We start from the raw sequence: 24,335 nt of genomic DNA on the forward strand, positions 1-24,335 counted from the left end.
ATAATGGATATAATTAGCTCCCCCCAAAAGGAGAAAGAAAGCAGTGGAGCTCATATCTGGACGTGTAGAAGTTGAGGAACAGATTTGCTGGTTGAATCAAGGAGCTGAAACTCTGTAAGGAATATTCCAGAACACCTGAGAGCCCCCGTCTGTCTCATCACAGACCTCCTGAGGAACATGTGAAAAAGGGAAGCTCAGGTTTTATTTGGATTTTTTTCTGATTTTCTTACCGTAGAACACTTCAGCAAAGCATCCCGTCCCCAGCTGCTCCTCCAGGTTCAGGGCGTCTCTGCTGATCTCCCAGGCATCGTGGCTCAAGCCCACAGTGTCGGGGATGTAGTTCATGCACACGCCCGTTAAATTAAAGCACAAACCATCCGCACTCTCTACATGGTTGGGGGAAGGGGGGAGGCAAGGCACAAGGGTTAACTACGGGGAGAGGAGCATGCACGGAGGCGCACACGGAGGGAGGCCATGTTGGTTGGGGAAGCAGAGCCTCCTGACACAATCTGTGTTTTTGTGATTTAGAATCTTTGCTTTATGATTCTCTCAGCTTCCACATTATTCATTATTCTCCTGTTTTGATTTCAAGGTGTGTCTGGAGTCTCTGTTCCCATCCCAATCCCCCCCCGGTGTGACCACCGGAGACGGCTGGGTCCGTACCCATCCAGACCTCCCCAAACTGCCCGTTCCCCAGGCGCTTGATGAGCTGCAGCGACTCCCGTGGGATCTCCCACACATCTTTGGTTTTCACCGACAGGTCGGCGAGGCGGGGCATCCCCTTGTGGCAGGGAACCACCAAGCGACAGCAGAGGCCTGCAGCGCGGTCTGCAAGGCCACGCAGCAGCAAAGAGGAGCAGAGGGAGACATGTGCAGAGAGTTAGCAAAGAGTCCGGCCGGGCGGAGAGGACAGAGGATACAGAAGACATGGAGGCAGAGGGGGGAAAAACACAGCGGGAGGGAAATAAAAAGGTTTCTGTAGAAGGAACATGGGAAAAAAATATCCAGGTCAGAGAAACAAACAGGACAAAGATGAACCAAGAAGAAGAATTTATTTTACAATTCAACAGGAGCAGAAGGAGGAGAAGCTGTGGATCAGTTCAGATTACCAAACTATATCAATATCAGACAGAGATGATCTGAGGAAACACAAAAATGAGATTTCAGGAAGGAAGTCTTTCCAAACCAACCTGGTTCTATCTGAAAACGTAACAGCCCAATAAACCCAACACCAGCCACCAAGCGTTACCTGACAACCAGAGCTTTACACTGGACTGGTTTAAATAACCTGCTTTACAGAACAGTTCTTATTGGGTTTAACTCCAGACTTTGACTAGGGTGTTTTCATGAGGCTTTTAGAGTTTGATTCATCAAGAATCCAACTTCATGAAGTGTGTGTCTTTCTTGGCTTCCCTTCACGACATGAACCAAGAGACCCTAAATTATAATTATTATTATCATGCATTTTCCAGGCACACAGTGTCATTCTATATCACAATCAAGTAACTATTAGGCCTGTCAGGATAACAAATTTTGCTGGATGATAAATTATTCCAGAAATTATTGCAATAAATGATAATATTATTGTTTTCAGTGCCTTTTCAAGTTATTTAATGGTTATGGCAAAAATAATGCAAGACACATTCTCAAATATCAATAAACTTTAAATTGCAATGAGCATCTAGCATTTAACACTGGAAGTGTTAAATGTGTTCCTTCATCATCCAGTTTTTAGTAGAAAGAGAAAAACGTTAAATTATGCAAATAAAAATTATTGAGCTTGCAATTTAATTGTATTCATTTTTTTAAAGTTATCATGCAATTAGTTGATTTATTGTTTATTGCGACAGGCCTAGTAACTATGATTGATACCTTCAGTTGTTATAAAAAAGCTAAATGTATCAAACGTGATTTTGTAAAATGAACTCAGGATTGTTTAATCATTTAATTTAATCCCTGAGAATGCATTTGATCTGACATTTTTAGACGATTCAACTTTAAACATTCCGCTCATGTAGCGTTTTCTTCTCTCATATCGGCTCTCAGCCTCATATACATTTTATGGCATGTTCTGCTCTTGGTGCCAGTGGAACATTGCGTCCTGGTCTGGGTCAAACATGAAGCATTAGAGGCTGTTTCCACCCCACTGACCTCACATCAGCTGACGACACCCGGACGCCGCCCAGATCATGGAACCAAAACACCACAAAGCTCTGCTGTTTGCTCAGCATTGATTAAAGCAGTGGATTGGAGCAGAGCTTCCGCCAGTCCCTTCATGCTGATATGTAGAGGAGGACACCCCCCAGCCCCCAGCCCATTATAAGGCCCTCAGGTGTTTGCACACAGCAGTAAAGACAAGATAAAGGGCTGGATGTCTCCTGTGGGAGGATTAATGCTGCGGACCGGACCATCAGAGCCCATCTGGGCCACCTCAGCTCCACGCAGTGATCGATACATCAATACGCCGCTGCGTTCACTCTGCTCATAAAACCCGTCAATGTGAGGCGGGTTGCTACGCAGCGAGTGTGAAAACAGAGCCCAGGGAGAGATCAATCTGAGATTAGCTCTGAACTCTGATAACTGCTCTGAAAAAACAAAAATCACTCAACACAATGTTTAGGTAGGAAAAAGTTCAAAAGAATCATGGAATTTTAAAGGTAATGAAAGAAAAGAAATAAAAAATAAAAAACGAGCTTATTGTTTTAAGTCATTTTGATCAGAGTCCGAGTGGAGCTGGAAATAAAAAAAAAAAACGAAATACCTTAAATGATCCGTCGTGTTTATTAATCCTGACACATTTAGAAGGACATAAACTTCGTCCCAGGATTTCACTGACATGCAGAACTGCCTTTTATTATTATGGGGGATGGGGCTCTCTGACCAGGGCGGCACAGCTGGTGGGGTCAGCTGTACCTACAGCAAATGTTTATTACTCATCTACTTTGTACATGTCCAGTGGACAGTGTCAGAACTTTAAAGAAAAAAAACAAAACAAAATACAACCGTCTCTACAGATGGCCGACGGTGCTGAAGCTGACCTCTGATTTGAAGCTGATGTGAATTGGTGAAAAATGAAAAAGCTACTTCAGCTTATAAAGGCATTTCAACTGAACAACGTCTTCCCTACCTACTCATATTAATACATATTGATAAATGAACCTGGTTTGATGTGGAGTGGCAGAAAGACAGGCCTACCCATAGTTCTACACTAAAAACATCTGCTGCACACCAAAAATAAACCGTTCTTCCATCAGATCTGCTGCAGGTACAGTTCTGATCCTAAATCACAGGAAATGTCTCAAACATGTCAAGTCTGACAGTTTTCCACCTGAGCATTTTGAGCATGTGGTTTTATTTACTTACATTTTTTCAACATAGACCAAACAACAAGTATGTTGTTGCTTCTGAGAGCTTTAAAGAACGGTGTCTGTATGTGACTGTCACAGAAGAAAAGCCAATAAACAGCAAGATGCCAAACAAGCAGAAGCCCTGAAAAGAGTTGAGGTCTGATGTGGATACAGACATCGCCCAGAGTCGATACGAGGCAGAAGGATGGTTAGAGAATCCATGTTGTTGACCATGCAGGTCGATGAGCCAATGTGCCAACTAGAGCGTGTCAAAGAATCTCCCTTTTCCCCATGAGGGGGAGCCAGTGGGTGGGACTGGAGACAGTAACCAGCTCAAGACATACAGTCACATCAGTGACTCCAGCTGGATGCACATATAGGAACGGAGCGGAGTGAAAAGTTAGAGGATGAATGAAAACTAAAGCAGTGAAGGTCCATTACTGTGAGGATCTGATACTCCATCTCTGAGCAGCTCACAGCGATGGAGCTGGAGAACCTATATAGTCTGCTGCTTTGCAAAATACAGTGGATATAGTCAAAGAAGAAGAAGCAGTTGACTTGGAGCCGTTTGCAAAGTTAGTCAAAAATTAACAGCAATAATCTGGGTTACTTTATGGTGGCTCACAGGTCCAAACGAGCTGCAGACATGTATGATGCCAACACGCAAAAACAAAAAACAGATGCAACAGAAAAATGCTACAAGCACAAAAAAATATGCGACAATAACAGAAAATAGAAGTAAAAAAATTAAATCAACAAAATGCTGGAATCACAGGAGAAAGGAAAAAGGGGGGAAGTACTGCAAATAGTAAAAAACAACTTTTAATGCAAAGTTGCTCTAAAAGTTGCATTGAAAGTCCATTAAAAGTGCTAAGTTGGCATTAAAGTGTCATTATTTACAAAATAGTACAAAGTTGGTACTTCTAATGGAGTTTAAATGCAACTTTTAGAGCAACTTCGCATTAAAAGTGTCATTATTTACCGAATGACACTTCATGACAACTGTCAGACATTCATAAAGACTCCTTCAGGTTCATGACAGTGTCATAAACACTCTGTCAAATAAAGTGTTATTGACTTTATTTATTCAGGTCTTGAAAATAACCAGTGGAACTATTACCGGTTCTATTACTAAAAACCCGATTAGAGAAAGTTTTAATCTTCAGGTCTTAACGTGTCAGACGCTGATCATTTACTGTAAACTGAACATTTTCCTAATAAACTGTAAACATGGAAGAAACGCTCTTCGTTTTACCCGAGTAGTGCTGAACCAGCTGCTGCAGCGTGTCAAACTGAGCCCTGGTGGTGATGTAATATCCTCCGCTGTCCAGCTTACGAATCTTATAGTGCTTGACGTGATCTCCTTTCACATCATCCCAGTCCCGTATGGACAGGGAGAAGGCCCCTGGGGGACACACAGAGGGGGTTAGGAGGGAAGAGAGGCTCAGTGTGTGTGTGTGTGTGTGTGTGTGTGTGTGTGTGTGTGCTCGCTTTACCCTTTGTGGTTTCGCTCTCTCGGATCAGATAGGTGCCCCGAGGATTGCCAGTGGACAGCAGCTGTCTCTCTGCGTCCTTGCGGCCCAGTTTACCAAAGTACCAACTGAAAGAAAGCAGTCAGCTCAAACAGTCTGGATAACTTTTCCTTAATTCATTCTGTCATGTGTTGGTAACATGAGTTAAAACACAGTTTAAAGCTTTAAGAAATAAAGTCCCAGAAGTTCGTTGTCTAAAAAAAGTTATTCCCTAACGTGTTTTCCAAAAAGACAGAAAAACGTGCGATCTTTACTTTAATGAGTGTAGTAGGTTGGATAATTAATTACATTTTTTTTTGTTTAGAAACTGTATTAATCAGTGGTTTACACCTAGTGCTGCTTGCTTTAGTCAAACTTTATTTGATTTACTTTAGTTTCTCTTTAGTTTATGCTGCTGCGTTTTTAATTAGATCAGAATAGATAAAACATTTATTTATGTGTCTTAAGAGACAATAATAACTAAAGCAGTTTAATTGTGAGTTTATTCTCTCCATTATTTCTCAATATGATTATATTGTTCATTTTTGACATTTCATTCAGGTTTTATGTTATTCACTGTTTGGTGATGTAAACCTGCTTGTTTCTTGGTTCAACTTCTGCAAAAGGACTTTATGTTTCCTTTGATTGTATAAAGTTGTAGACTAATAAACCCTGATTCACTGATTGGTAGATTGATAAGGTGGGTGGAGCCTAACCTAACACCTGTCTGCGTGGGCTGACAGTGGAGTCTACCCTAACTGCCTCAAACCAGTCCCATTCCTCCGTTCTTTTACAGCCTCCCATTAAAACCATTAAAGACCAGAACTTACTCTTCAGCTTGGATGGAGTCTACTGGAGCCACGTAGTTACTGGGGATGTAACCGCTGCCCCCGGTGGTCAGCGAGCGCGCGTCCCACCAGTCCCCCTCACTGAAAAACACAGACATCATTGTCATTGGTCGGTTTGTAATGCAAACTGAAGAACAAAGGTTCGACGTGTGTATAAGTCACATTTCCATATGACCTAGCATGACTTTCTTACAAAATTCTGCTAGAAATGATTATTACATTGCTACATTCCATCCTCTCAGTCCTTCTCCTGTATTGTTCTTAAAGTCCTACTTCCTCGTTATTTGCTAATAATTAGTCTTTCTCTATAATGGAGAACTCCAAGTAAAAAACATGGCGCTGTTCATCTTGAAGCCTCATTTACATGCTGCTTTTGGTGTAAAACAAAACAAGAATGCACATGTCATCTGAAATCTGCAGAAGTTATTACACTGATAGATGTTTTAGCAGAAGACACGGGGCTGGATGATAAAAATAAAACCCCATGTGAAGGCGGCTGACTGACGCTCAGACACTCTCAGGATGTTTCACCAACAGGGGAAAAGCAGGAAGGAGTCTCAGCCGACGGAGGAACATCTTTCCAGAACAACAAGGCTGTGTTTTAGTGTCTCCGGCTCAGATTTTTAAATACTGCTTGCTTGTGCTGAACGTCTCTGTCAGACAGGTCTTCATGCCAATCACGTTGTTCAGAACTTCCTCCAGTTCTAAAGGAGGAAAACACGTTTGAATAATGTGCATCTCTGTCTCCATCTCAGGGCGAGTCAGGTCAGGTCAAGTCAGGCTCTAAAAGAAGCATTTACAGGGTTTGCTTCATCCAGAGCAGCTAAACAATAAGCTGCTTCACTTGTCTCTGGAATAATGTCCACCTGATGGGTCACATCACATGAGCTCAGTGAGAAGTGCTGGCTCTTCTCCAGGACCTAGCTAAAGTGCACAAACCACCTTCACTTCTCAGTAATAACTCCAAACTCAACATTCCAGACATGTCAGTCACACATCTATTCTAACATAGAGCATTAAAGCAGATATTTACACTGTGGATATGAAATTATCCAGGACTGTTTGAGTTTTGTTTTTGTGTTTCCTTTTCGATCATTATTGACATTAAGGTCTTTCCATACGCCGTTCAGTTTTGTGTTCATTATCGTCATTAGGGTCTTATCATATTTGTCTTTTAGTTTGATTTCTTATTTTATTATTATTACTTCTTTCATCGATACGTTTTGGTTCAGGTCTTTCTGTTTTCAGTTGCTGCTGATCACTTTGTGGTAATCAGTCTATATCCGTCACTTTCTTTTCCGTCATCATTTGTCTGTCTCATTGTGTTCCTTTGTCTTTCTCCACTCTTATATATTATTTTCCACATATTCTTTGTAACTGTATGCTGATTCAGAGGATAAAAGACAGAAGGATACAAAGAAAAATGAAGAGGAGTAAAGAAGGAAGAACATCAGAGAGAGAGGAAGGAAGGTAAGATAGAGGGACGTTGGATAGAAAGATAGAAGCAGAAAATAAAAGACAGATGGATCCAGTTAGATGATGGGACATGAAAGAGTTTTTTCTGCTTTTCCCAAACTGGTCTTGACTGCAGAAACAGCTAAACTCTGATTCCTCTCCAGACAGTGCAGGACATGGGGCGACCTGAGCAGGCAGAGCAGAGTGGAGCTGTTTCCCCTTCAACCATCTCTGCAGCACCACAAACAGAAAACAGCAGCAGCAGTGAACCAGCAGCCTCCTGCTGCCTCTGATGGACCCAGAGCCTCTGCAGACCCCAAGGCCGCAGACTGGGACAGGCCATCACAGCACTGCTGTGTTTGTCCACAGCAGTCAGTCGGACCAGCGCAACTCCGGCTGAGCAGCAAACAGCTCACATGTTTTTGCTTCAACAGGCAGGCTGAGAGCCGTACGCAGCGAATGCCTCATCCCCTCCAGGGACGCAGACCTGCTTCCTAAAGGATGTCAGCACACAACACAACCAAACATCAACACGTCTGAGGCTCTGCCTCACTTCCTCACACAGCGGGTGGCCCCTTCCTACCAGCTCTCACAGCCTGGAGCAGAGGAGTTCGAACTCCACCCCACCCCACCTTTTTTTTTTTTTTGCTGTTTTACCACCGCTTTCCAGCAGGTGGCAGTGGAAGGCAGCTGGATGAAGCCCGGAATTTGGGCAGAGAGTGGGTGGAGGGGAGACGGAGCAAAAGATGCAGCTCTGTCTGGCTCCTGCTGATGAAGAGGAGGATGAGGAATGACAGAGAGGAGGAGGAAGAGCGAGTTTTTCCTGTCCCGGCTGAGTTTGGCTGGGGGGAGCAGTGTGTGTGTGGGGGGATGCTGGGACTGAGGCGTGTAGGAATGTGAAAGATGGCGGCTGGGCTGAGACAGGATGCTAACAGGGTGTGGTGACCTTGCAGAGCTAAAGGCTGAGGTGGTGAGACAGTCAGAGGGAAAGTGTGAAGTCTTCAGCAGGCTGCTGGACTCACATTTATTATTCAGTGTGTGTCAGCTCAGGAGATAAAACACAGCAGAAGAATAAGCAAAAGTATTCAATCCCTAGAATATTGTCACATCTCAGTAGGGGTCGGCGATATGGAGCTAAAGTTTTATCGCGATTTTTTGTGGTATTATTTTGATAACAATAAGTGACGATAAGAACTATTCATTAGTTCTCTTTTAGGTAACTGTATCACTAACAGCACCGCAGCAAAAATGCTGCTCTTGAAAAACAAGAACATTTGTGATGGACTTCTGTAGGACACCAGTCACATAAAGAAATGTGATTTGTAACACTAAACTGCACAAAGTAACTGTATTGAATCATATGTTCATTTCAACTGGAATTTATGGTGACAATGATAAATCTAAATTTTTATCATATGAAGAAATTTATCACAATAAACAGTAAACGATACGATATGCCTACATTACAGCCACAATTTGAAGTGAACTGCTTATGTGTGTGGGGGAAATGAATAGATTCATAAACTCAAAAAACAGAGAATATATTATCTATTATTTCAGTATGCTTCATATAAGCAAGACATAGTTCCATATACTTATCGCTTTTCCCCCATCAATTAACATTATTTATTTATTTATTTATTTATTTATTTATTTATTTATTTCAGCTAACAAAAAGGTTTTCTCAATTTTCAGTTTTCATTATTTCGTTTGTTTAAGCTAACTACGATAACCTTGATTTAGACGCAGCATTTTTTTTATTACAGTAACTGCAGCAGAGGTTTGACTGTGCCTCAGCGTTCTGCAGCGTTCTCAGCGTACAGCGGAACAGAAAGGAGAGCAGGGTGACAGCGCTGCCCCTGAAACTTCCCCCTGCCTCCTCAAATGTCACTGCACTGCTGCAGAGCGCTGCACAGACAGAGAGACACACGCTCCGACTCAGCCTGCTGGAGTGAAAATCATCTCCGGACTGAAACAGCAGGCGGATGATGGTGTATCCACTCTGAAACTCACACACACTCACACACACGCACGCAAGGTCTGCACTTCTGCCGACTGGAAGGAAGACGAGCCAACCTCCCTGTGGGTGTAACTGGGCACTTCCTGCTGGAGTTCAGATGGAAGCCTGCAGCACTCTGCTCTGCTCCACCCTCTGCAGGCCCAGAATAAACTTTGTTTACTCCACGTTGTCATAAATTGTTCAGGCCGTCAGTTTAGCCTCATGAAAATTGCCAGTGGGTTCAGTGAAGCTGGAGCCAGTCCTGTTTTGGATTTAAGCCTTTTTTTGTTTATGCATGCGTAAACAAAAATGTTTTCTGGACGTTTGTTCCAGATTCCCGTCTCAGAGACAAAAACATGACAGAAGGAAAGAAAAATACACCCAAACTATATGGATTATTTAGAGTTAGTGACAATTTTGCTGCTTGTGTCTTTTTCATGTCGGTAGTTAATAGATCGATTCTCAACCTGCATCTGCACCAAAGAGTTAAGAATGTACAAACATGCTCTCACCGAGGCTTGTTCATATGTGCAGTTTTAAACGGACATTTATTATCTCTATGACTATATAAAACAGACCTGTTGCGTATTTGCTCATTTATGGCCCCTAGGGGTCGCCATACACGTCTCTCTGACTGACGTATGGAAGTGAAAACAACAACAGTGTTTTCCTTGTGGGGCCTCTCATCTCAGGCTGGTGTTATAGTTAAACATGACATTTATGGTTTTCCAACTCCACAAACAGCAGCAGGCTTATTCTGGGCTCTGTCCTGTCCCAGATCATGAAAGCAAACCTCAGCCTGCCTGGTGCAAGCCGCCGCTTTGACCCCGGCTCAGTCAGGGAGCGCGCCCGCTCTCCTCCCAGCTGCCTCCACTAACTCCTTCAGCTAAGAGACAAGGGGTCGTATTTGCATCCCGCCTGCATGTGGACGCTGTGATAAGCAGCTGCGGGGACTTACGTGCTATTGAGGATTTGGAACCTTTCTCCTTTCCTGAAGCTCAGGTCATCCTCTGTCCGCGCCTCGTAGTCGTAAAGTGCCACAAAGAGAGTGACTCCTGCAGTGGGGAAAAGCAGAGGAAACACAGAGTCAGCTCTTGGAAGATTAGCAAGAGAAAATGAAGCTGAAGACGTGAAATGAGCTCCAGAACACTGAATAAACAGCAGAGTGTCTGCTCTGGACGAACAGGGAGGCAGTCATGGTGAATGTTCCGGCAAATCATTCTGGTTAGCAGGGAGAAGAGCTGTGCTATATCAGCAAATTACACAAATATAACACTATGTATGAATGATGGAAGATGTGTATCAGTTGTGATTAACCTGCATTTTCTGTTTTTTTCTATCACCACAAAATTCCCACCTATAGCATCACATCAGACTGGCTGAATGGCAGGCAGAGAGGAAATGCATGACGCATGAAATATTATAGCCTCTCAGATACTGCACCAGTGCAGTCCTTTTGGATGGCAGAAACACACCGACACTGCAACACTGGCAGTAACATGATATGACTATTCCCTCCAGGAAGTTGTGATGCTGTGATCACAACAATTAAATCAAATTCTCGCAGCACTGCAACTTTCTGGCAAATCAGCTCAACTTTATCCGTTTCCCGTCTTTTCTGACTGATCACTGCAACTCAGCAACTCGAATTGTGACCAAAACTCGAGTTTTCTATCTCATGACAAAAACACGTGTGCTGCTAAACTGTAACGTTTGTCTTTTATTTTATTTGCAAATCCATTTAGAGATGTTCTGTAGGAGTTGAGTCTACTGTTTGGATCCGTTTGGATCATGTAACTTGGAAGAACAACATGGAATTGTTTTTTTTGCACTTTGACAATCCATCAGGACTGGCTTTAATTTGTATTAAAGGTATATGGAAATGTTTTTTACACTTTAAATGTTAACTAGGTTAAAATGCTGCCTCTTTGTAAAACGTATGTGCAGCAATTTCAACTTCTGTGTTACATGTTACGACAAAAGTAAAGCTCGAAAGAAAATTTCAACTTTGGCTGCAACGTTTTGAAAAAGTTGCTGCAAAATCAATTTATCCTGCAACAATCACAAAACAGTATTGCAACACCCTGGAGAGACGACAGTGTGAACCATCAGCATCTTTCAGAACAGGCTGTTCTCAAAGACGCTGAGAACATCTTGAAATGCATTTCTTCATACATCTTTTAATGTATGTAGAAATTATTAATTCTTGAAGCTAAACAAATCTTCTTTATCCATTTTTTGCATCAGATAAACTGTCAGGGCTCTGCCAGCAACACTGGAGTCAGGTTTAGAGGAGTATTTATAATGTATAAAAAAATGGCTTACATGAAAAATGCTTTTCATATTGTCGGTATAAGCAATAGAATCTGTAGAATGTGCCAAACATTTTTTATTTGATTAAGAGATTAATCATCAGAATAATAGAACGATCAACTACTAACATAATCATTAGTTGCAACCCTACTTTTGTTTGTTATCTGAAACAAAGTCTAAAATAACACAGTATCTGAACAAGGTGATTTCCAAAGAGTTATAAAATCAAAACCTGGTTAGAGTAGATGACCTAACTAAAGAACCTCACAGCTCTTTGCTGGATGATCAATAACGTCACAATACTTTCAGTTATTGATCATGCTGAAGACAGTTATTGGAAGTCTTGTATTATTATTGCATCCTTCCCTCTCCATCTTCTAGTCAGGCCTGATAAAAACTGGACAGAGTGTAAATGACAAACTCAGAGACGAAAGCAAATATTCTGAGCACTTCCAGGTTTCTGTGTAGCTAAAGACACTGAAACCCACTGAAACGGATAAACTGTGACAAAGTTGCATCAGGTTGAAGTGATGCAGAGGGGCAGTGGTTAGCACCCTGCAGGCGTTTACAGTAAGGAGCTGTGTGTGTTCTGCAAGACGTCTTTAACAAGCTTTCAGTTTTACACATAGCCTTGCTAAGGTGGAGCATTTTTAGTTCCGTTTCACCAAAATTGTATTTTATTTATTTTTTTAATTGCATCCACTAAATAATAACTATAACAAGTTCATGCAACAACCAGAAGAAATCATGAATGAGTAGAAAAAAGTATAAACTTATATCTGACAAATAAAAAGAACTCAGAAAACTATGACAGATGTTTCACATACACAAAAACACACAAAAAACAAAATACACAACATGAGCTTATTTAATCCTGTATCACTTCATCATAATAATTTTCACATTTCTTTAAAATGCAGAAAGAGATTTTGATTATTTCAGGGTAGCTCTATAAACTGACAAATTTAACTGAAATGCATTATTGTTGCTGTTCTGAATCAAATTTTTTTTAAACTCTAGTTTCTTTTAAGTTGTATTTGCTTCATCTTTTAAACATCTGCTTTGAAAAGCTCAGTCCTTCTATGTATAAAAATCTTAAATCCAATGTGGTTTTTAATCTAAAACTGAGCTGCATACGTCTCCGTTCATGTGAAGAGTCCAGCCTGCTTAGAATAAAATCCTGACCTGAGCTGGAGAGAGTCTAGACTTGTAGGGCAGATGCTGAGTCAGTGACTCCGATCACCCGGGCACAAACGCTTCAGATAAAGAGCAGTGGCCTGAAAAAACCTTTTCAGTCACTCCAGCATTATCCAAGTCTGGCTGAAATAGAGCAAGTTCGTCCCCCACAAAGTTTCCAACGGCAGGAAGACTGTGCTGACAGAGACGCATTGCGCCAGCCGCAGCTAGGAAAAGTCTGACAGCAAACTCTTCATAGTAAGACTCCATGTGAGGAGGTCGTGTGAGGCTAACAGGACTGCACAGACTGGAGCTGATGCTGAAGCAGGATGATGGAAACCCTTCTGGGTGCATCGCTCCAAATGTTCCATCAGATCAGAGGCTGAAACTCATTCATTGATTGGTTTCTGTGTTGTCTGTTGGAATGCCAGTCAATGCGTTGCGTGACGTCGTGGCACTGGCTCCGTATTCCAGTTTGGGAAAATGACATCAGCAAATCCGCTGGTCATCGATACGACGGTGGATACACACGGGAGTGTGGAGGCAGCCGCCTGCTAGCGGGCTGGAGTGAAGCCAAGGTTTACGTCTAAATGTCTCCCACCAGGACAAAGTAAAAAAAAAAACCACTCAGTTCAGCTCTTCTGCCTCTCTGTGGATTTACATCACACAGCAGAGAAAATCATCCACACCTTGAGTTCAAGGTGTTGTGTTAGGATCAGTTCAACAGAAATGCTGAGTTCCTCTGCAGAGCCGCTTGGCTCAGTCAAACAGAAAGGATTTCCTGAGTAAGAAAATTCTCTCCCTAAACAATGAGCTCAGAGCACAAAGACTTGTGCTAATGCCAAGCGGACGAGCTGACAGGACCGGTCTGGGGTCAGGGAGAGAGAGAGACGATCACGTGACCACACCAACATGAAACTCTGTAGTGACAAGAAGGAAACCTCAAAAACACAACTTCATCTCATCTCTCAAAAGGCACCATTAAAATGAAATACTGGAATTGTATTTCCTAAAATATTTTCATCATATTTATGTTACAGAATATTTGCATTTTATCAAGGAGACATAGAGATTGGCTTTCATTTCACCTAATGGTGGAATTTGTTTAAAAAACAGTTCTGCATACCTCAGGCAACAAGAACAGTGTCCCAGTGTTTTTTTTGGGGTACCAGTTTAAAAAGTAATATATAAATATGACTATAAACAAAGTCATTTATAAATCAGCTAGGACTTTAAGCTTTGTCTGCACATGATTAATTCAACTCCATTGTTCTGTTACGAGCTGAACTATCAACAAGTCATATCAAAACATGTTAGCGTTAGCCTAGCATTTCAACAATGTGCCCCATCTCCCATAAGGCAGCCATTCATTGTGCCTAATCTCTTGCTCTCACAAAGCACCACCTATTTCTACAAAGCTCCGTCTTTGAGCTGCAGACTCCATCTTGCTTCCTCCTCAGCCCTCCACCGTTCCTCCCTGACTCAGCTCCTCCTTTTTCCTTTCTTGTTTTTGAGTTCCAATGGCAGCGTTGTAAATTGAGCTAACATGTGTTGGAACTGTACATCAAAGCCGTTCTGTAGAGCCCCTGGTTGGGACAAAATACCTGTCACTATGAAAAAAGCTACAACAGACACTACGGTAGAGACTGAACATTGTTGGTAGGTAAAGAGGCATGTGACCCCACTAATAATGTATCCCATGTAATACTCGAGAATAGATATAATATTGTTATACTTTTTTACATTGTTTACATAACATTAGATGTAATGAAGGATCAGACGGAGAGTTGCTATTGGCAACCAATCTCCAGTGACAACCAGACCACCGCTGTGAGTGTCCATCTTTGATCCATCAGGTTTAATCCTTTGACTCTCGCAGTGTTGGGACGACTGCTGTAGTCACATTGCTTTGTGACTTTGAATAGGACGTTCTGAGTCATACTCCAAGTCGGTGTAATTTTGTCTTCATCTTCACAGCTTTCTTTTAGTTGCTTAAAATGAGCTGAATTAATTCACAATAAATCATTCTGCTGCAGATGTTTATCTTTTGGTTTTTCCACTGGGCCTGCTGCCTGGGTGAATTCAGGTCAGTGAATTCAGGTTGAGTCATAAAGCTTAGGTGGGCTTCTAGCAGTGTGAATTGTGTTAGAGCCACGCAATGCGCCATGGTGACTCATCTTTTTCTGTTAAAAGTAAAATACTCGACATTTGAGGCAGCGCTGCTTCAGATGTTGGGTCCCGCTTAGCGCTGGAAGGCTCGCTGCTGCTGAGCTTACTTTGACTTTGCTACTAAAACTCCAGTTTGCTAATAAAATCTGCGAGTCCTGAGAGAAACCCAAAAGTGATAAAATGATATAAATAATATAAAATGAAACCAGTCAGCCTCAGGGTTTCTATGAGAATGTTTTAACATAGAAACCCCAGATGACCTGCAAAATGTATTTTATCAGCGTTTTAAATAGCAGATCACTAAATGCAGAGCATTTAGTGATCTGCTGAGAAGCAGAAGAAAAATTAAACAGTTTCAACATAAGAATCTAATCTGAAACTGTTTCATGTGTTTGGATTCAGCTCGCCCGAGTCGATACTTTGCAGAACCACGTTTCCTGCAGTTACAGCCGCAGACTAACATTTATCTGACAGATTAATCTCAGATCTAACAGAAAGCTTCTGTGAAGATTCATTTTAAAGTCTTTCCTTATGTTAGTTTTGGACTTTGACTGAGCCAGGATTAATAGGTAATCTGCCTCTGTTTACTTTTTCATCTTCATCAACTCTGACTGGCCTGCTGAAGAACATCATTGTGCCACCATGATGCTGCCACCACCACCACATTTTAATATGAGGACTCTGTGATGTGCAGTGTTAGTTTTGTTTTTCTAAACACCATAAAGGTTCAGTTTTAGTCTCTTAATGTTCAGCATTTTTCTTTGCTCTCCAATCACCGATACTTTTAAAACAGGCCACATTTGGCAATAAAAAAAAACATACATCTATTATATATTCTTTCATTATTGTTTCATTTCACAAATATACTTACTTTTGGTAATCCTAACTAATCTAAAACAAGAGAGGTTTGGTCTGATTTAACTTCAGACAGTGAGAAAAAAAATGTGTATTTGTCTTTTTATGTGGTGTAAACTTCAGCTTTCTAAAGCTGAAGTTTATACAAAAAACAAACAGCATGTATTATGATGTTAAAAAAATCTAACAACAACCACTTTAGTTTGTGGTAGTAAGGCAATGTCAGGTATGTGGACATTGCCTTACTACATGTGGAAGGTGCTGCCGGGTTCCTTACCCGTCCCTCCACGGGTCCGCAGGGTCCCGGTGTGAGAGGAGGTGTTGACCCCCCCGAAGACGGTCACCCCCTGTCCGACGGGGGCGTGGAAGTTGTTGTAGTTGGGAATGGCGGTGACCCCGAAGTTGGGATAGTGCTGCGGCGTTGGGTCGGCCCCATAGCGGTACCCGGCTCCCTGGGAGATGCTGGTGTCTCGGTCGTCTGTGAGTTTGGTTGCCTCCTTATCCTTGCATTGCACACAGCCCATTATCTATAATCTGGTGGCAACAAACACACAGAGACAGAAAGTTAGGCAGCTGAATGAAGACGTGAAATAAATAGGAGTGTGTGCTTGTGGCTTAACAGAAAGAGTCAGGGGGAAGTTTACATCAATGATGTCAGATGATAAAAAGGTTGAAAGTAAAAAGAGATGCAAGTCAGCTGATAATGTTAACCTGAGTCCTCCCAGGCCAACAGGTGCAGGAGAGGGAGCCAAACAACGTTAAGGTTGCTTTTTACTGATTCCTCTACAGTTGGCACCTTCCACTGATCTGCCTCTGAGAACTCATCCACCCGTATACCAAACACGAATATCGTTTGAACAAACAAATATTGTTTGAACAAATAACATCATACACACAGGATTGGTTTCAGAAAAGTTTTCATCCACATGAACCTAAACAAATCCACCTCTCAGTGTTGTTAAAAATATGCCAAACCAATAGAGGACAGTGCAGCGCAAAGCTACAACATGTCAGCCAATCAGATTGCTTCAAAACAAACATCACTTCCTGTTAGAAATTAAACATGTTTTTCTTGTGTGGAGAAATTTAGATGTTGAACTACTTATAAATAGTGTGTTAGAATGTAAAGTTAATAAAACACAAGGCGATGTTGATTAGGAATCATGTTAAAGTAAGTATGTGGATATTGTAGCATTATTTGTCACAGACTGTAATGAACGGGAGGGCTGCACAGTGGCGCAGTTGGTAGAGCTGTTGCCTTGCAGCAAGAAGGTCCTGGGTTCGATTCCAGGCCCCAGTCTTTCTGCATGTTCTCCCTGTGCATGCGTGGTTTTCTCTGGGTACTGTCAGGTTAATTGGCCTCTCCAAATTGCCCCTAGGTGTGAGTGTGTGTGTGCATGGTTGGGTGTCCTGTGTGTCTCTGTGTTGCCCTGCGACAGACTGGCAACCTGTCCAGGGTGACTCCGCCTCTCGCCCGGTACACTAGCTGGAGATAGACACCAGCAATCCTCCCGACCCCACTGAGGGACAAGGGTGTAAAGAAAATGGATAGATGGATGTAATGAACGGGATCCTAAGACTCCATCCACACTGGAGAGGATTTTTGGTGCGTCTGCAAAAGTCTTCGTTGCTTAGGGTGTGTGTCTACATGGACACATTTCTGATCTTGTGAGAAAAGAAACCATCTCACAAGATCGTGAGATCTCACAGAACTGATAAATTCAGTTTCAAGTTTGACCATGAGAGCTGCGTCTTTTTGTCGTTTTAAATGATGACGTTGCAGCTCTTCCTCACTCTCACCAATAACACACAAGGTTCCATTCTGTGTTTTGCGTCGTTCTCTGGCCATGTTACAGCGCCACTGCTTGGCCTGGCAGACCTACTACATCATTTTCCAAGGCGCTGCTGCCCGTCTGCAGATGCACATTTTTTCTAAATCATTCTACCAAAATATAATGTGCTCTTCTCTGGACTAAATCTCTTACTTTTTAATATCCACTTTGGTTGGGTTTTTTTTATAAATAATCATTTTTAGCGATAATAAAGAAAGATGTAAGGTGGATGAGAGGGCATAAAAATCTGGGCACCGCTGTGTGGAGGTGCAGTGACGCACAGCGGCACCGTCAGACCCTCCAGGGTGATGGCAGCAAGCAGAAAACTGATTTAATCCCAGAACCCTGACCGGCCTTTTAATCAGAATCAGAATCAATATCTTTCCTCTCTTTCACCCTCTCCACAGGTGTCCTATAGCAAGTCAGGACTAGGTTCCAGTACCAGAAAAAACCCAGCAGGAAGGGGAACCAACAGGATTCTTTAAAGATCCAACTTATGAGTCAATACAGATTCACCGGAGACTCATTAGGAAATGACAACTCAATATCCGAGCAGCAGCGAACTCCCAAAGGAGCTGATGGCATCTAATTGTGAACATGTAAAATGAAAACAGCTGCAGAATGACAGAGGAGGCGGTTTTCTTTCTCGCCGTGTCGTATCTGCCTGCAGTGAGCCGCTCGTTACCCGCTGTGTCATCTATAAACAAGTGGAGGAGTGTTGGACGAAGCTTCCGTTCCCTACAAATATCTCAAAACGATAAGATCACACGACAACCTCCTGAGAAGCTGGTGAAGCCATCATTCTGCAGGACAAATACAACCCATCAGGTACTGGATGTTCAACCTTACCAGATGGAACCCCTCATTGGCATCCAGAACTGTCTTTTTTAGTGCCAGAAGCCTTCTTGTGCTAATTATTATAATATGTAGGCATAATTATTTCTAGAGCAAAGAAGAAGAGATACAATTTAGTCAAGAATTTGACAAATATTGGTTGTTGACCAGAATCAGCTCGATGAACCGATCATTGAAGGAGTAAAACAAGTAGGAAGTAGAAACGTTGGCCTTTTGTAAAACTCAGCTGAGGTAAACCTTTTACATTCTCTAGGGAATATACATAGAAAATACAGTTGTAGGTATGAAACCATCTCCAATGTAAAAAAGCTTAAAATATAAACATAATCTTGTCTCTTCATAAAACTAGTCAACCTTGTGTAATAGCTCCTTAACACACAGATTATGCATCAGCTCCTATTATGTTATTATTACCAAGAGTGAAAATCTCACTTTTTATGCTCACTTATGTTATTGGTCGTACATTTTCTAAAAGTCTATTTAGAAAATTCACAGTCATTAAAACACTGCTGAAATGAACAATGATAGTAATCAATAAGGTCAGTTATTTGGATCATACAGACGCACTATTCATAAAATCTAAACTGTTCAGCTTTGCTGACATAGTGGAATTACAAACAGCTATTTTCTTGTTTAAAGCCTATATAATTTATTACTGACCTTTTCTGAAAAATTTAAATATAAATGCATTGTATAAGTAAATAGAAAATTGAGAAAAAATGTTATAACTAAGTTAAGATGAATAATAGTTTATTGGATGATGCTGTAGTAGGAAGGTTGGTTGTAAAAATAAGCTTCTTTGACAGGCTTCTTTCACTACTGTTCTTCTTTTTGCTTGCTTTTGTTTTTAATGTATTTTCTATGTATGTAACTTTGCTTATTCTTTTATTTTATGTTTAATGAAATCAAACTTCAAACCTAAAAGAAAGAGGAAATCAGAAATCAATCTTAAAACGGATCAGTGTCAGATTTTGTTTTGTTTTTACTTCTCTCCAGTGGTGCTTTTTTTAAGTTAGAATCAGTGATGGGAGATCATTTCGATTAATCCAGTTCAGAGGCCACTAGCACTCTGTTAGCGGCCGTTGACAGAGAATTAGCCCCACACTGACTGAGCCGCCATCACGTTGTTTCAATGTGATTACATGCTGATCTCACAGGCAGGAGAGTTCAACTGTTGGAGAAATCCAGCCTCTTTATTTACATGTTTTTACTGTAGTGAAAGATTAGGGACTTTCAAACTTTTCACTTCATATTTCACGTCATTTTTGATGTCTTTGGCTTTTCAATCGAGATAATTTAAGATTTGTTGCGCAATGTAAAGTCTGAAATGTCAGCGCACATCATTGCACTTACATAAGGACTTAGTGGATCCATCTCAGGCAGAACAGACGCAATCAGGAGGAGTGCGGTCGGAGCTTTGTGCTCTCTCTAATCAATTTGGTTTTGATCTGTGTCAAAGCCATGAAACAAGCAGGCAGAGTGAAAAGGAAAGACTCACACTCACAGTTGCATGCCCAGATATCTCTGTCAATAGACTCTGTAATCGTCTGTGACAGGATGAGGGGAATGCATGGTGTGTGCGCGTGTGTGCATGCGTGTATGTATGTGTGTGTGGGGGGCAACAACAGCAGCAATGCTACGCTCAGTCCAAAACTGCAGAGCATCTCTAATCGCGTCTGCTCTCAGCAGAAGCCGACAACTTGCTGAGAAAAACTGCTTCTGCATTCAGACTATAAACCTTAACCGGCAGAGACGGACTGGAGCGACCTTTAAGAAGACGGGGAACTGTTGTATTGATTCTTCTGAACGGACGCAAAGCTGCTCCTTTCCTGCTTCTGAGATGTTAACCTGGGACGGATTGGATCAGGACTGTCAGAGCAGATCTCACAACTCCTCTGTGGGAGCTGTGATGTCACCCACAGCGACAGCATGCAGCGGCTTCAGGTCGCCCACGTGAAGCGTTCCTGTCCTGCTGTTCCTCAGATCTAACGCAGGCAGCCAGAGAGAAAAACCTGACAGTAACCATTTAGTTTCCCACCACAGGGCAGCCAGGGAAAAACACAACAACTTCCTCAATTAGATCACTTGTGATTTCATTGGTTTAAATTTGTGCTGTCAATCGACTGAAAAATATGATCAGATTAATCACATTCTGGCATTGTGAATAATCATGATTAATCACTATGCTTAACGTTGTAAGCTTGAAATGTAAATATGTGCACAGCTGTTCAAACCCCTCCTGCGGCACTCAACCAATTAAAATGCAAGAACTGATTTGAATTTGGTGAGGGAAACTTTGTCCATTACTACATGAAAACAAGTAATAGCAACTTGCTCAGGGAACACCTGACAGATAAAATATTTGTGTGCACAACTTCACAGAATGTTTTATTGTTTCAAACCAAACATGTCTGAAGTCTCTTGATTTTCCAGGTTTTAATATTGAGGAAGGTTTAAAGGAAGCCATTTTGTTTTAAATGTTAAACTCCCAAACAGCTGGAAGAAACAACCACAGTGATGCTCAGAGAAATCAGCAGGCCTAGGGGGGCTTGAGCATCTGCCCTTTTTGCTCCTTGCCCCCAAGTGCCCTTTTGGTCAATTTATTTATTTTTTGGTATTATTATTTCCTAAGCATTCTTCTGACACATAAAACATGTGCTAAAATTCTTTGCTTTTTTGTTTCTTTTTTGTACAACATAATAAGCCCTCCGGTCACCTTGTTACCTTTGACCTTTTGCTCGTGACGCATGACGCAGTTGCCTCTCGCGCAGTGAGATAAGGCGGCTAACTGGAGCTCAACGTAGTGTACGTTCCAGATTACAGAACAGTTTTTGGTGAATTATATATAAAAAAAACGTTTTTGGTAATAAAGTGGAGTAGACTTGCTACTTGTCAGATGACGGAAAACGTTGAAGTATCGTTTCTGCTTCAGCTCGGAGTCGCGGTTTAAGCAGAGAGGTAATGAAATACAACAGACACTGACAGGCCTCTGCGTCTGCCTTTCTCTGAAGAACTACTGAGCGGGAGGAGACAGCCAGGTGAGGAAAAACTGTTCTTATCTATCGATTCAGTATTTCTATCATACAGACATTAGGCTGTTGTTGTGTTATTAGCTAGCTGATAGCTAACGACTTTGCTAGCAAAGCAAGATAACTAAAAAGCTTCACCCCTGTATCTTTAATTATATCAGTCATTCTTTAGTATTGCTTATGCAATAAGGGCACATCGCCCGTCCAAAACCGATCATCTCCATATGGATATATGTCCGATCTTCTAATTTCCTTTGCTGCATAATGTACATTTCATTTATTCTGGCGTTAGGTAAATCTATCTTGAAGGAAAATAACACTTAAATAATAGTCCAACAAGGATATTCATTTAGAATTAAAAATAACTCACCCTAAATTACCATGATAGATATAATGAATGTAATAAAAGTGTCATTAATGAAGGGGGAAAAAAACTCAACCCAGACTTTTAGTTTAGTTTCTGGTTCGCAGAGGATGAAGTTAAATTTGTTTCCTAATTATTCTATAGAGCTTTGGAGCTGACGTCATGCTCCAAAGCTCTATGGGAAAAAAAAAAAAACTAACCTCAGTTAAGTAAAATAAAATTGTAATCAAAACTTTTGGAATTGCAATGATTCCTTTAAAAAAAAGTTTTGTTTAAAAGACTTTTTTTTTTAATTAAATAACTAATTTTTTACCAAACAAACATTTATTTGCACACATCAGAAATCTTTTGTTGTGATTTTAGGCCCTGCTCAAGACGTCATGTGAGAATAACAAGCAAAACTTTGAGTCACAAACAAAAACTTAGAATATTAAGAAAAGATTTCTGACAAGTGCAAATAAGTTTGTTTTGCAAAAAAAGTTAACTTCATGAGACAAAAATGTGTGATTTAAATTTTTTAAAAAGTTTTTTTTAAGCAAACTCAGTAGGCTTTTCTCATGGTGGCATGCATTAACAATTCAATTTTTGCTTTTGTTTTTTTTTGTTTTTCTGCAGTTCCAGTTAAAGTTTGATGCAGCTCTGCTTTCCTGAATGGACCATCATCTCCACTGCAGCAAACAGGCAGCTCTTTTATAGATTACAGTCACTAAAAGGTTGCATTGTGCCTTTGTTTATATTTTTAATAGTGTAATTCTGTAAAGACAAAATATGTCTGGTCCAGCTCATTTAAGCACCATGGCAACCTCCTGCGCTCCACAAGCCGACCAGAGATTACATTAAAAACAACATTTAGTCCGTTACAATATTAGGTTTTCAGGCTTGATATTTATTTTGCGATCATTAATAAGCCTCTCATGAACACAGCGGTGGTTGATTAGTTCATTTTAAACTCCTGCTCTGCTCGTTATTTTGATAATGGAACCGAAATCCACAGAATTGCGCAACACCTTGTTGAAACAATAATCACTGAGATTATTATTGTTGTTGAATCATTAATTTGAGCATGTTTTATTGATTTTTTTGTTGTTCTTTAATAAAGTTATTAACGTTTTGATGAGGAGTCAGAGGAGGACGTGCTGGTCTCAGCATCCTGGCGGCGTTCAGTTTGTCACCTAATGCCGAGATCGACTCAAAACCTTCTGCGATCAACGTGTTGCAGCCCTGTTCTAGTGAAGCACGAACAGTTCAGAGACCATATGAAATGGGAAAAAAGTTATCAACTGATTAAGTCTGTTTTAGATTGTTCTTGAAAAACGAATCAGTCACAGCTAATTAGTGAACCCACTGATTTTTTACAGCAGACAGCCGCTCCTCTCTCTTGCAGGTACTGCGTACCCCCTCTAAATCTTTTAGGGGTAAGCAGTACCCTGCCGTACCCCCCTACTTTCACCCCTGCTCATTTGATAAAGTGATGGGGGAGCTTGGTGTAGAATCATTTAACAAGCACCAACATAATCCTAAAAAAAAAAAAAAAAATCACCACACAGTATCAATCACTTCTCACATTTCTGCTGCTGATAAAAGCAATCACTAAAGTTGTCGGATTCTTAAAGTGACAAAGTCTGCGCTCATAAAGCCGGATTCCTCTCAGGCTGCTGCGGGTCCAGTAAGGGCCGGGGTAATCACTGGCTGCTCTCTTTGAACTGAAGCTTCTTTCATCTCCTCTCTCCCCACTTCCTGCCCTCTCCTCTGCTGATTAATTATTCTTCCCTTGCAGAAAGAGCCGGCACCTGCTGGCTGGAGGGGCCGTTCAGCTGCATGCTCCCCCGCTAGGAAGCCACTACAGAAGCCAGTTTATCACCCCTTAACTTCCAGCATAGTACAAACATTTCAGGTCAGTGTGAATAATTCCCTTGACATAAGAAAAAATAAATAAAAATAATGAAAGCACGCCTAAGACATCTTTCAGATTCACAGCAGACCTGGAATCTTCTCACGGTTCATCTGTTGTCAACATGAAATCAAGCAACATTAAACCAAAACCCAATAAAACCGCAGCATAGTGCCGGGGCCGGAGCCACATCTACTATTAGTTCCTGCAACAGGCAGCTCATATAACACTAGGGCGCTACGTTTATTAGCTTCTCTAATTAGAAGCAAAAACCTGAAGCACCTAAAGGACTAAGAGGTTGACGAAGAGATTAGGAAGAAGAAGACTTATTAAGTCAGAGCAAAATAAAGGGCTGTCAAGTAAAACAGTGGAGGGGGCTGATCACAACCCCCCCGTTGCCCCATGGCCGTGTGGCTGGATGAATAATTCATTGGCTGGTTTTGCTGACCAGAAGGTATGCTGCTGCGTCTCAGGGGAAGATTTTAAAGGTGTGGGTGGGATTCACTAAATGTAGGAGAGAGAAGGCTGAGAGTGGCTGATGGGGGAAAGAGGGTGGAAACAATGGATAAAAGCTGTGCTGCCTGTTGCAGGGCCTGATAAAAGAATAGATTTGGAGACTACTCAAGAGGAATGTACCCATGTGAAAATTTGGGTTAATATCAATTCCAATATTAATTATATTATGCGGAGG

The 24,335-nt window shown here is 41.4% G+C and overlaps 1 protein-coding gene across 4 annotated transcripts in view; it reads right to left on the reverse strand.

Annotated features, from left to right (window-relative positions):
- The window catches only part of fynb (FYN proto-oncogene, Src family tyrosine kinase b), a 74,038-nt gene that overhangs the window by 9,143 nt on the left and 40,560 nt on the right, over positions 1-24,335 (reverse strand). For 2 of the 4 annotated variants that reach the window (XM_017302296.2, XM_008398533.3), the window contains 6 exons: positions 15,951-16,207; positions 10,119-10,215; positions 5,689-5,787; positions 4,844-4,947; positions 4,603-4,752; positions 664-828 (listed from right to left, as the gene is read on the reverse strand). In XM_017302296.2, the coding sequence (XP_017157785.1) occupies positions 664-828; positions 4,603-4,752; positions 4,844-4,947; positions 5,689-5,787; positions 10,119-10,215; positions 15,951-16,197 (862 nt within the window). In that variant the 5' untranslated portion in view covers positions 16,198-16,207. Of the gene's footprint in view, positions 1-230; positions 387-663; positions 829-4,602; positions 4,753-4,843; positions 4,948-5,688; positions 5,788-10,118; positions 10,216-15,950; positions 16,208-24,335 lie in introns of all 4 variants that reach the window. The other 2 variants (XM_008398532.3, XM_008398535.3) reach the window with 2 other exon arrangements.

This window comes from Poecilia reticulata, chromosome 21 (genome assembly GCF_904066995.2).
Source record: "Poecilia reticulata chromosome 21, P_reticulata-male-v2, whole genome shotgun sequence".
Lineage (NCBI taxonomy): Eukaryota > Metazoa > Chordata > Actinopteri > Cyprinodontiformes > Poeciliidae > Poecilia > Poecilia reticulata.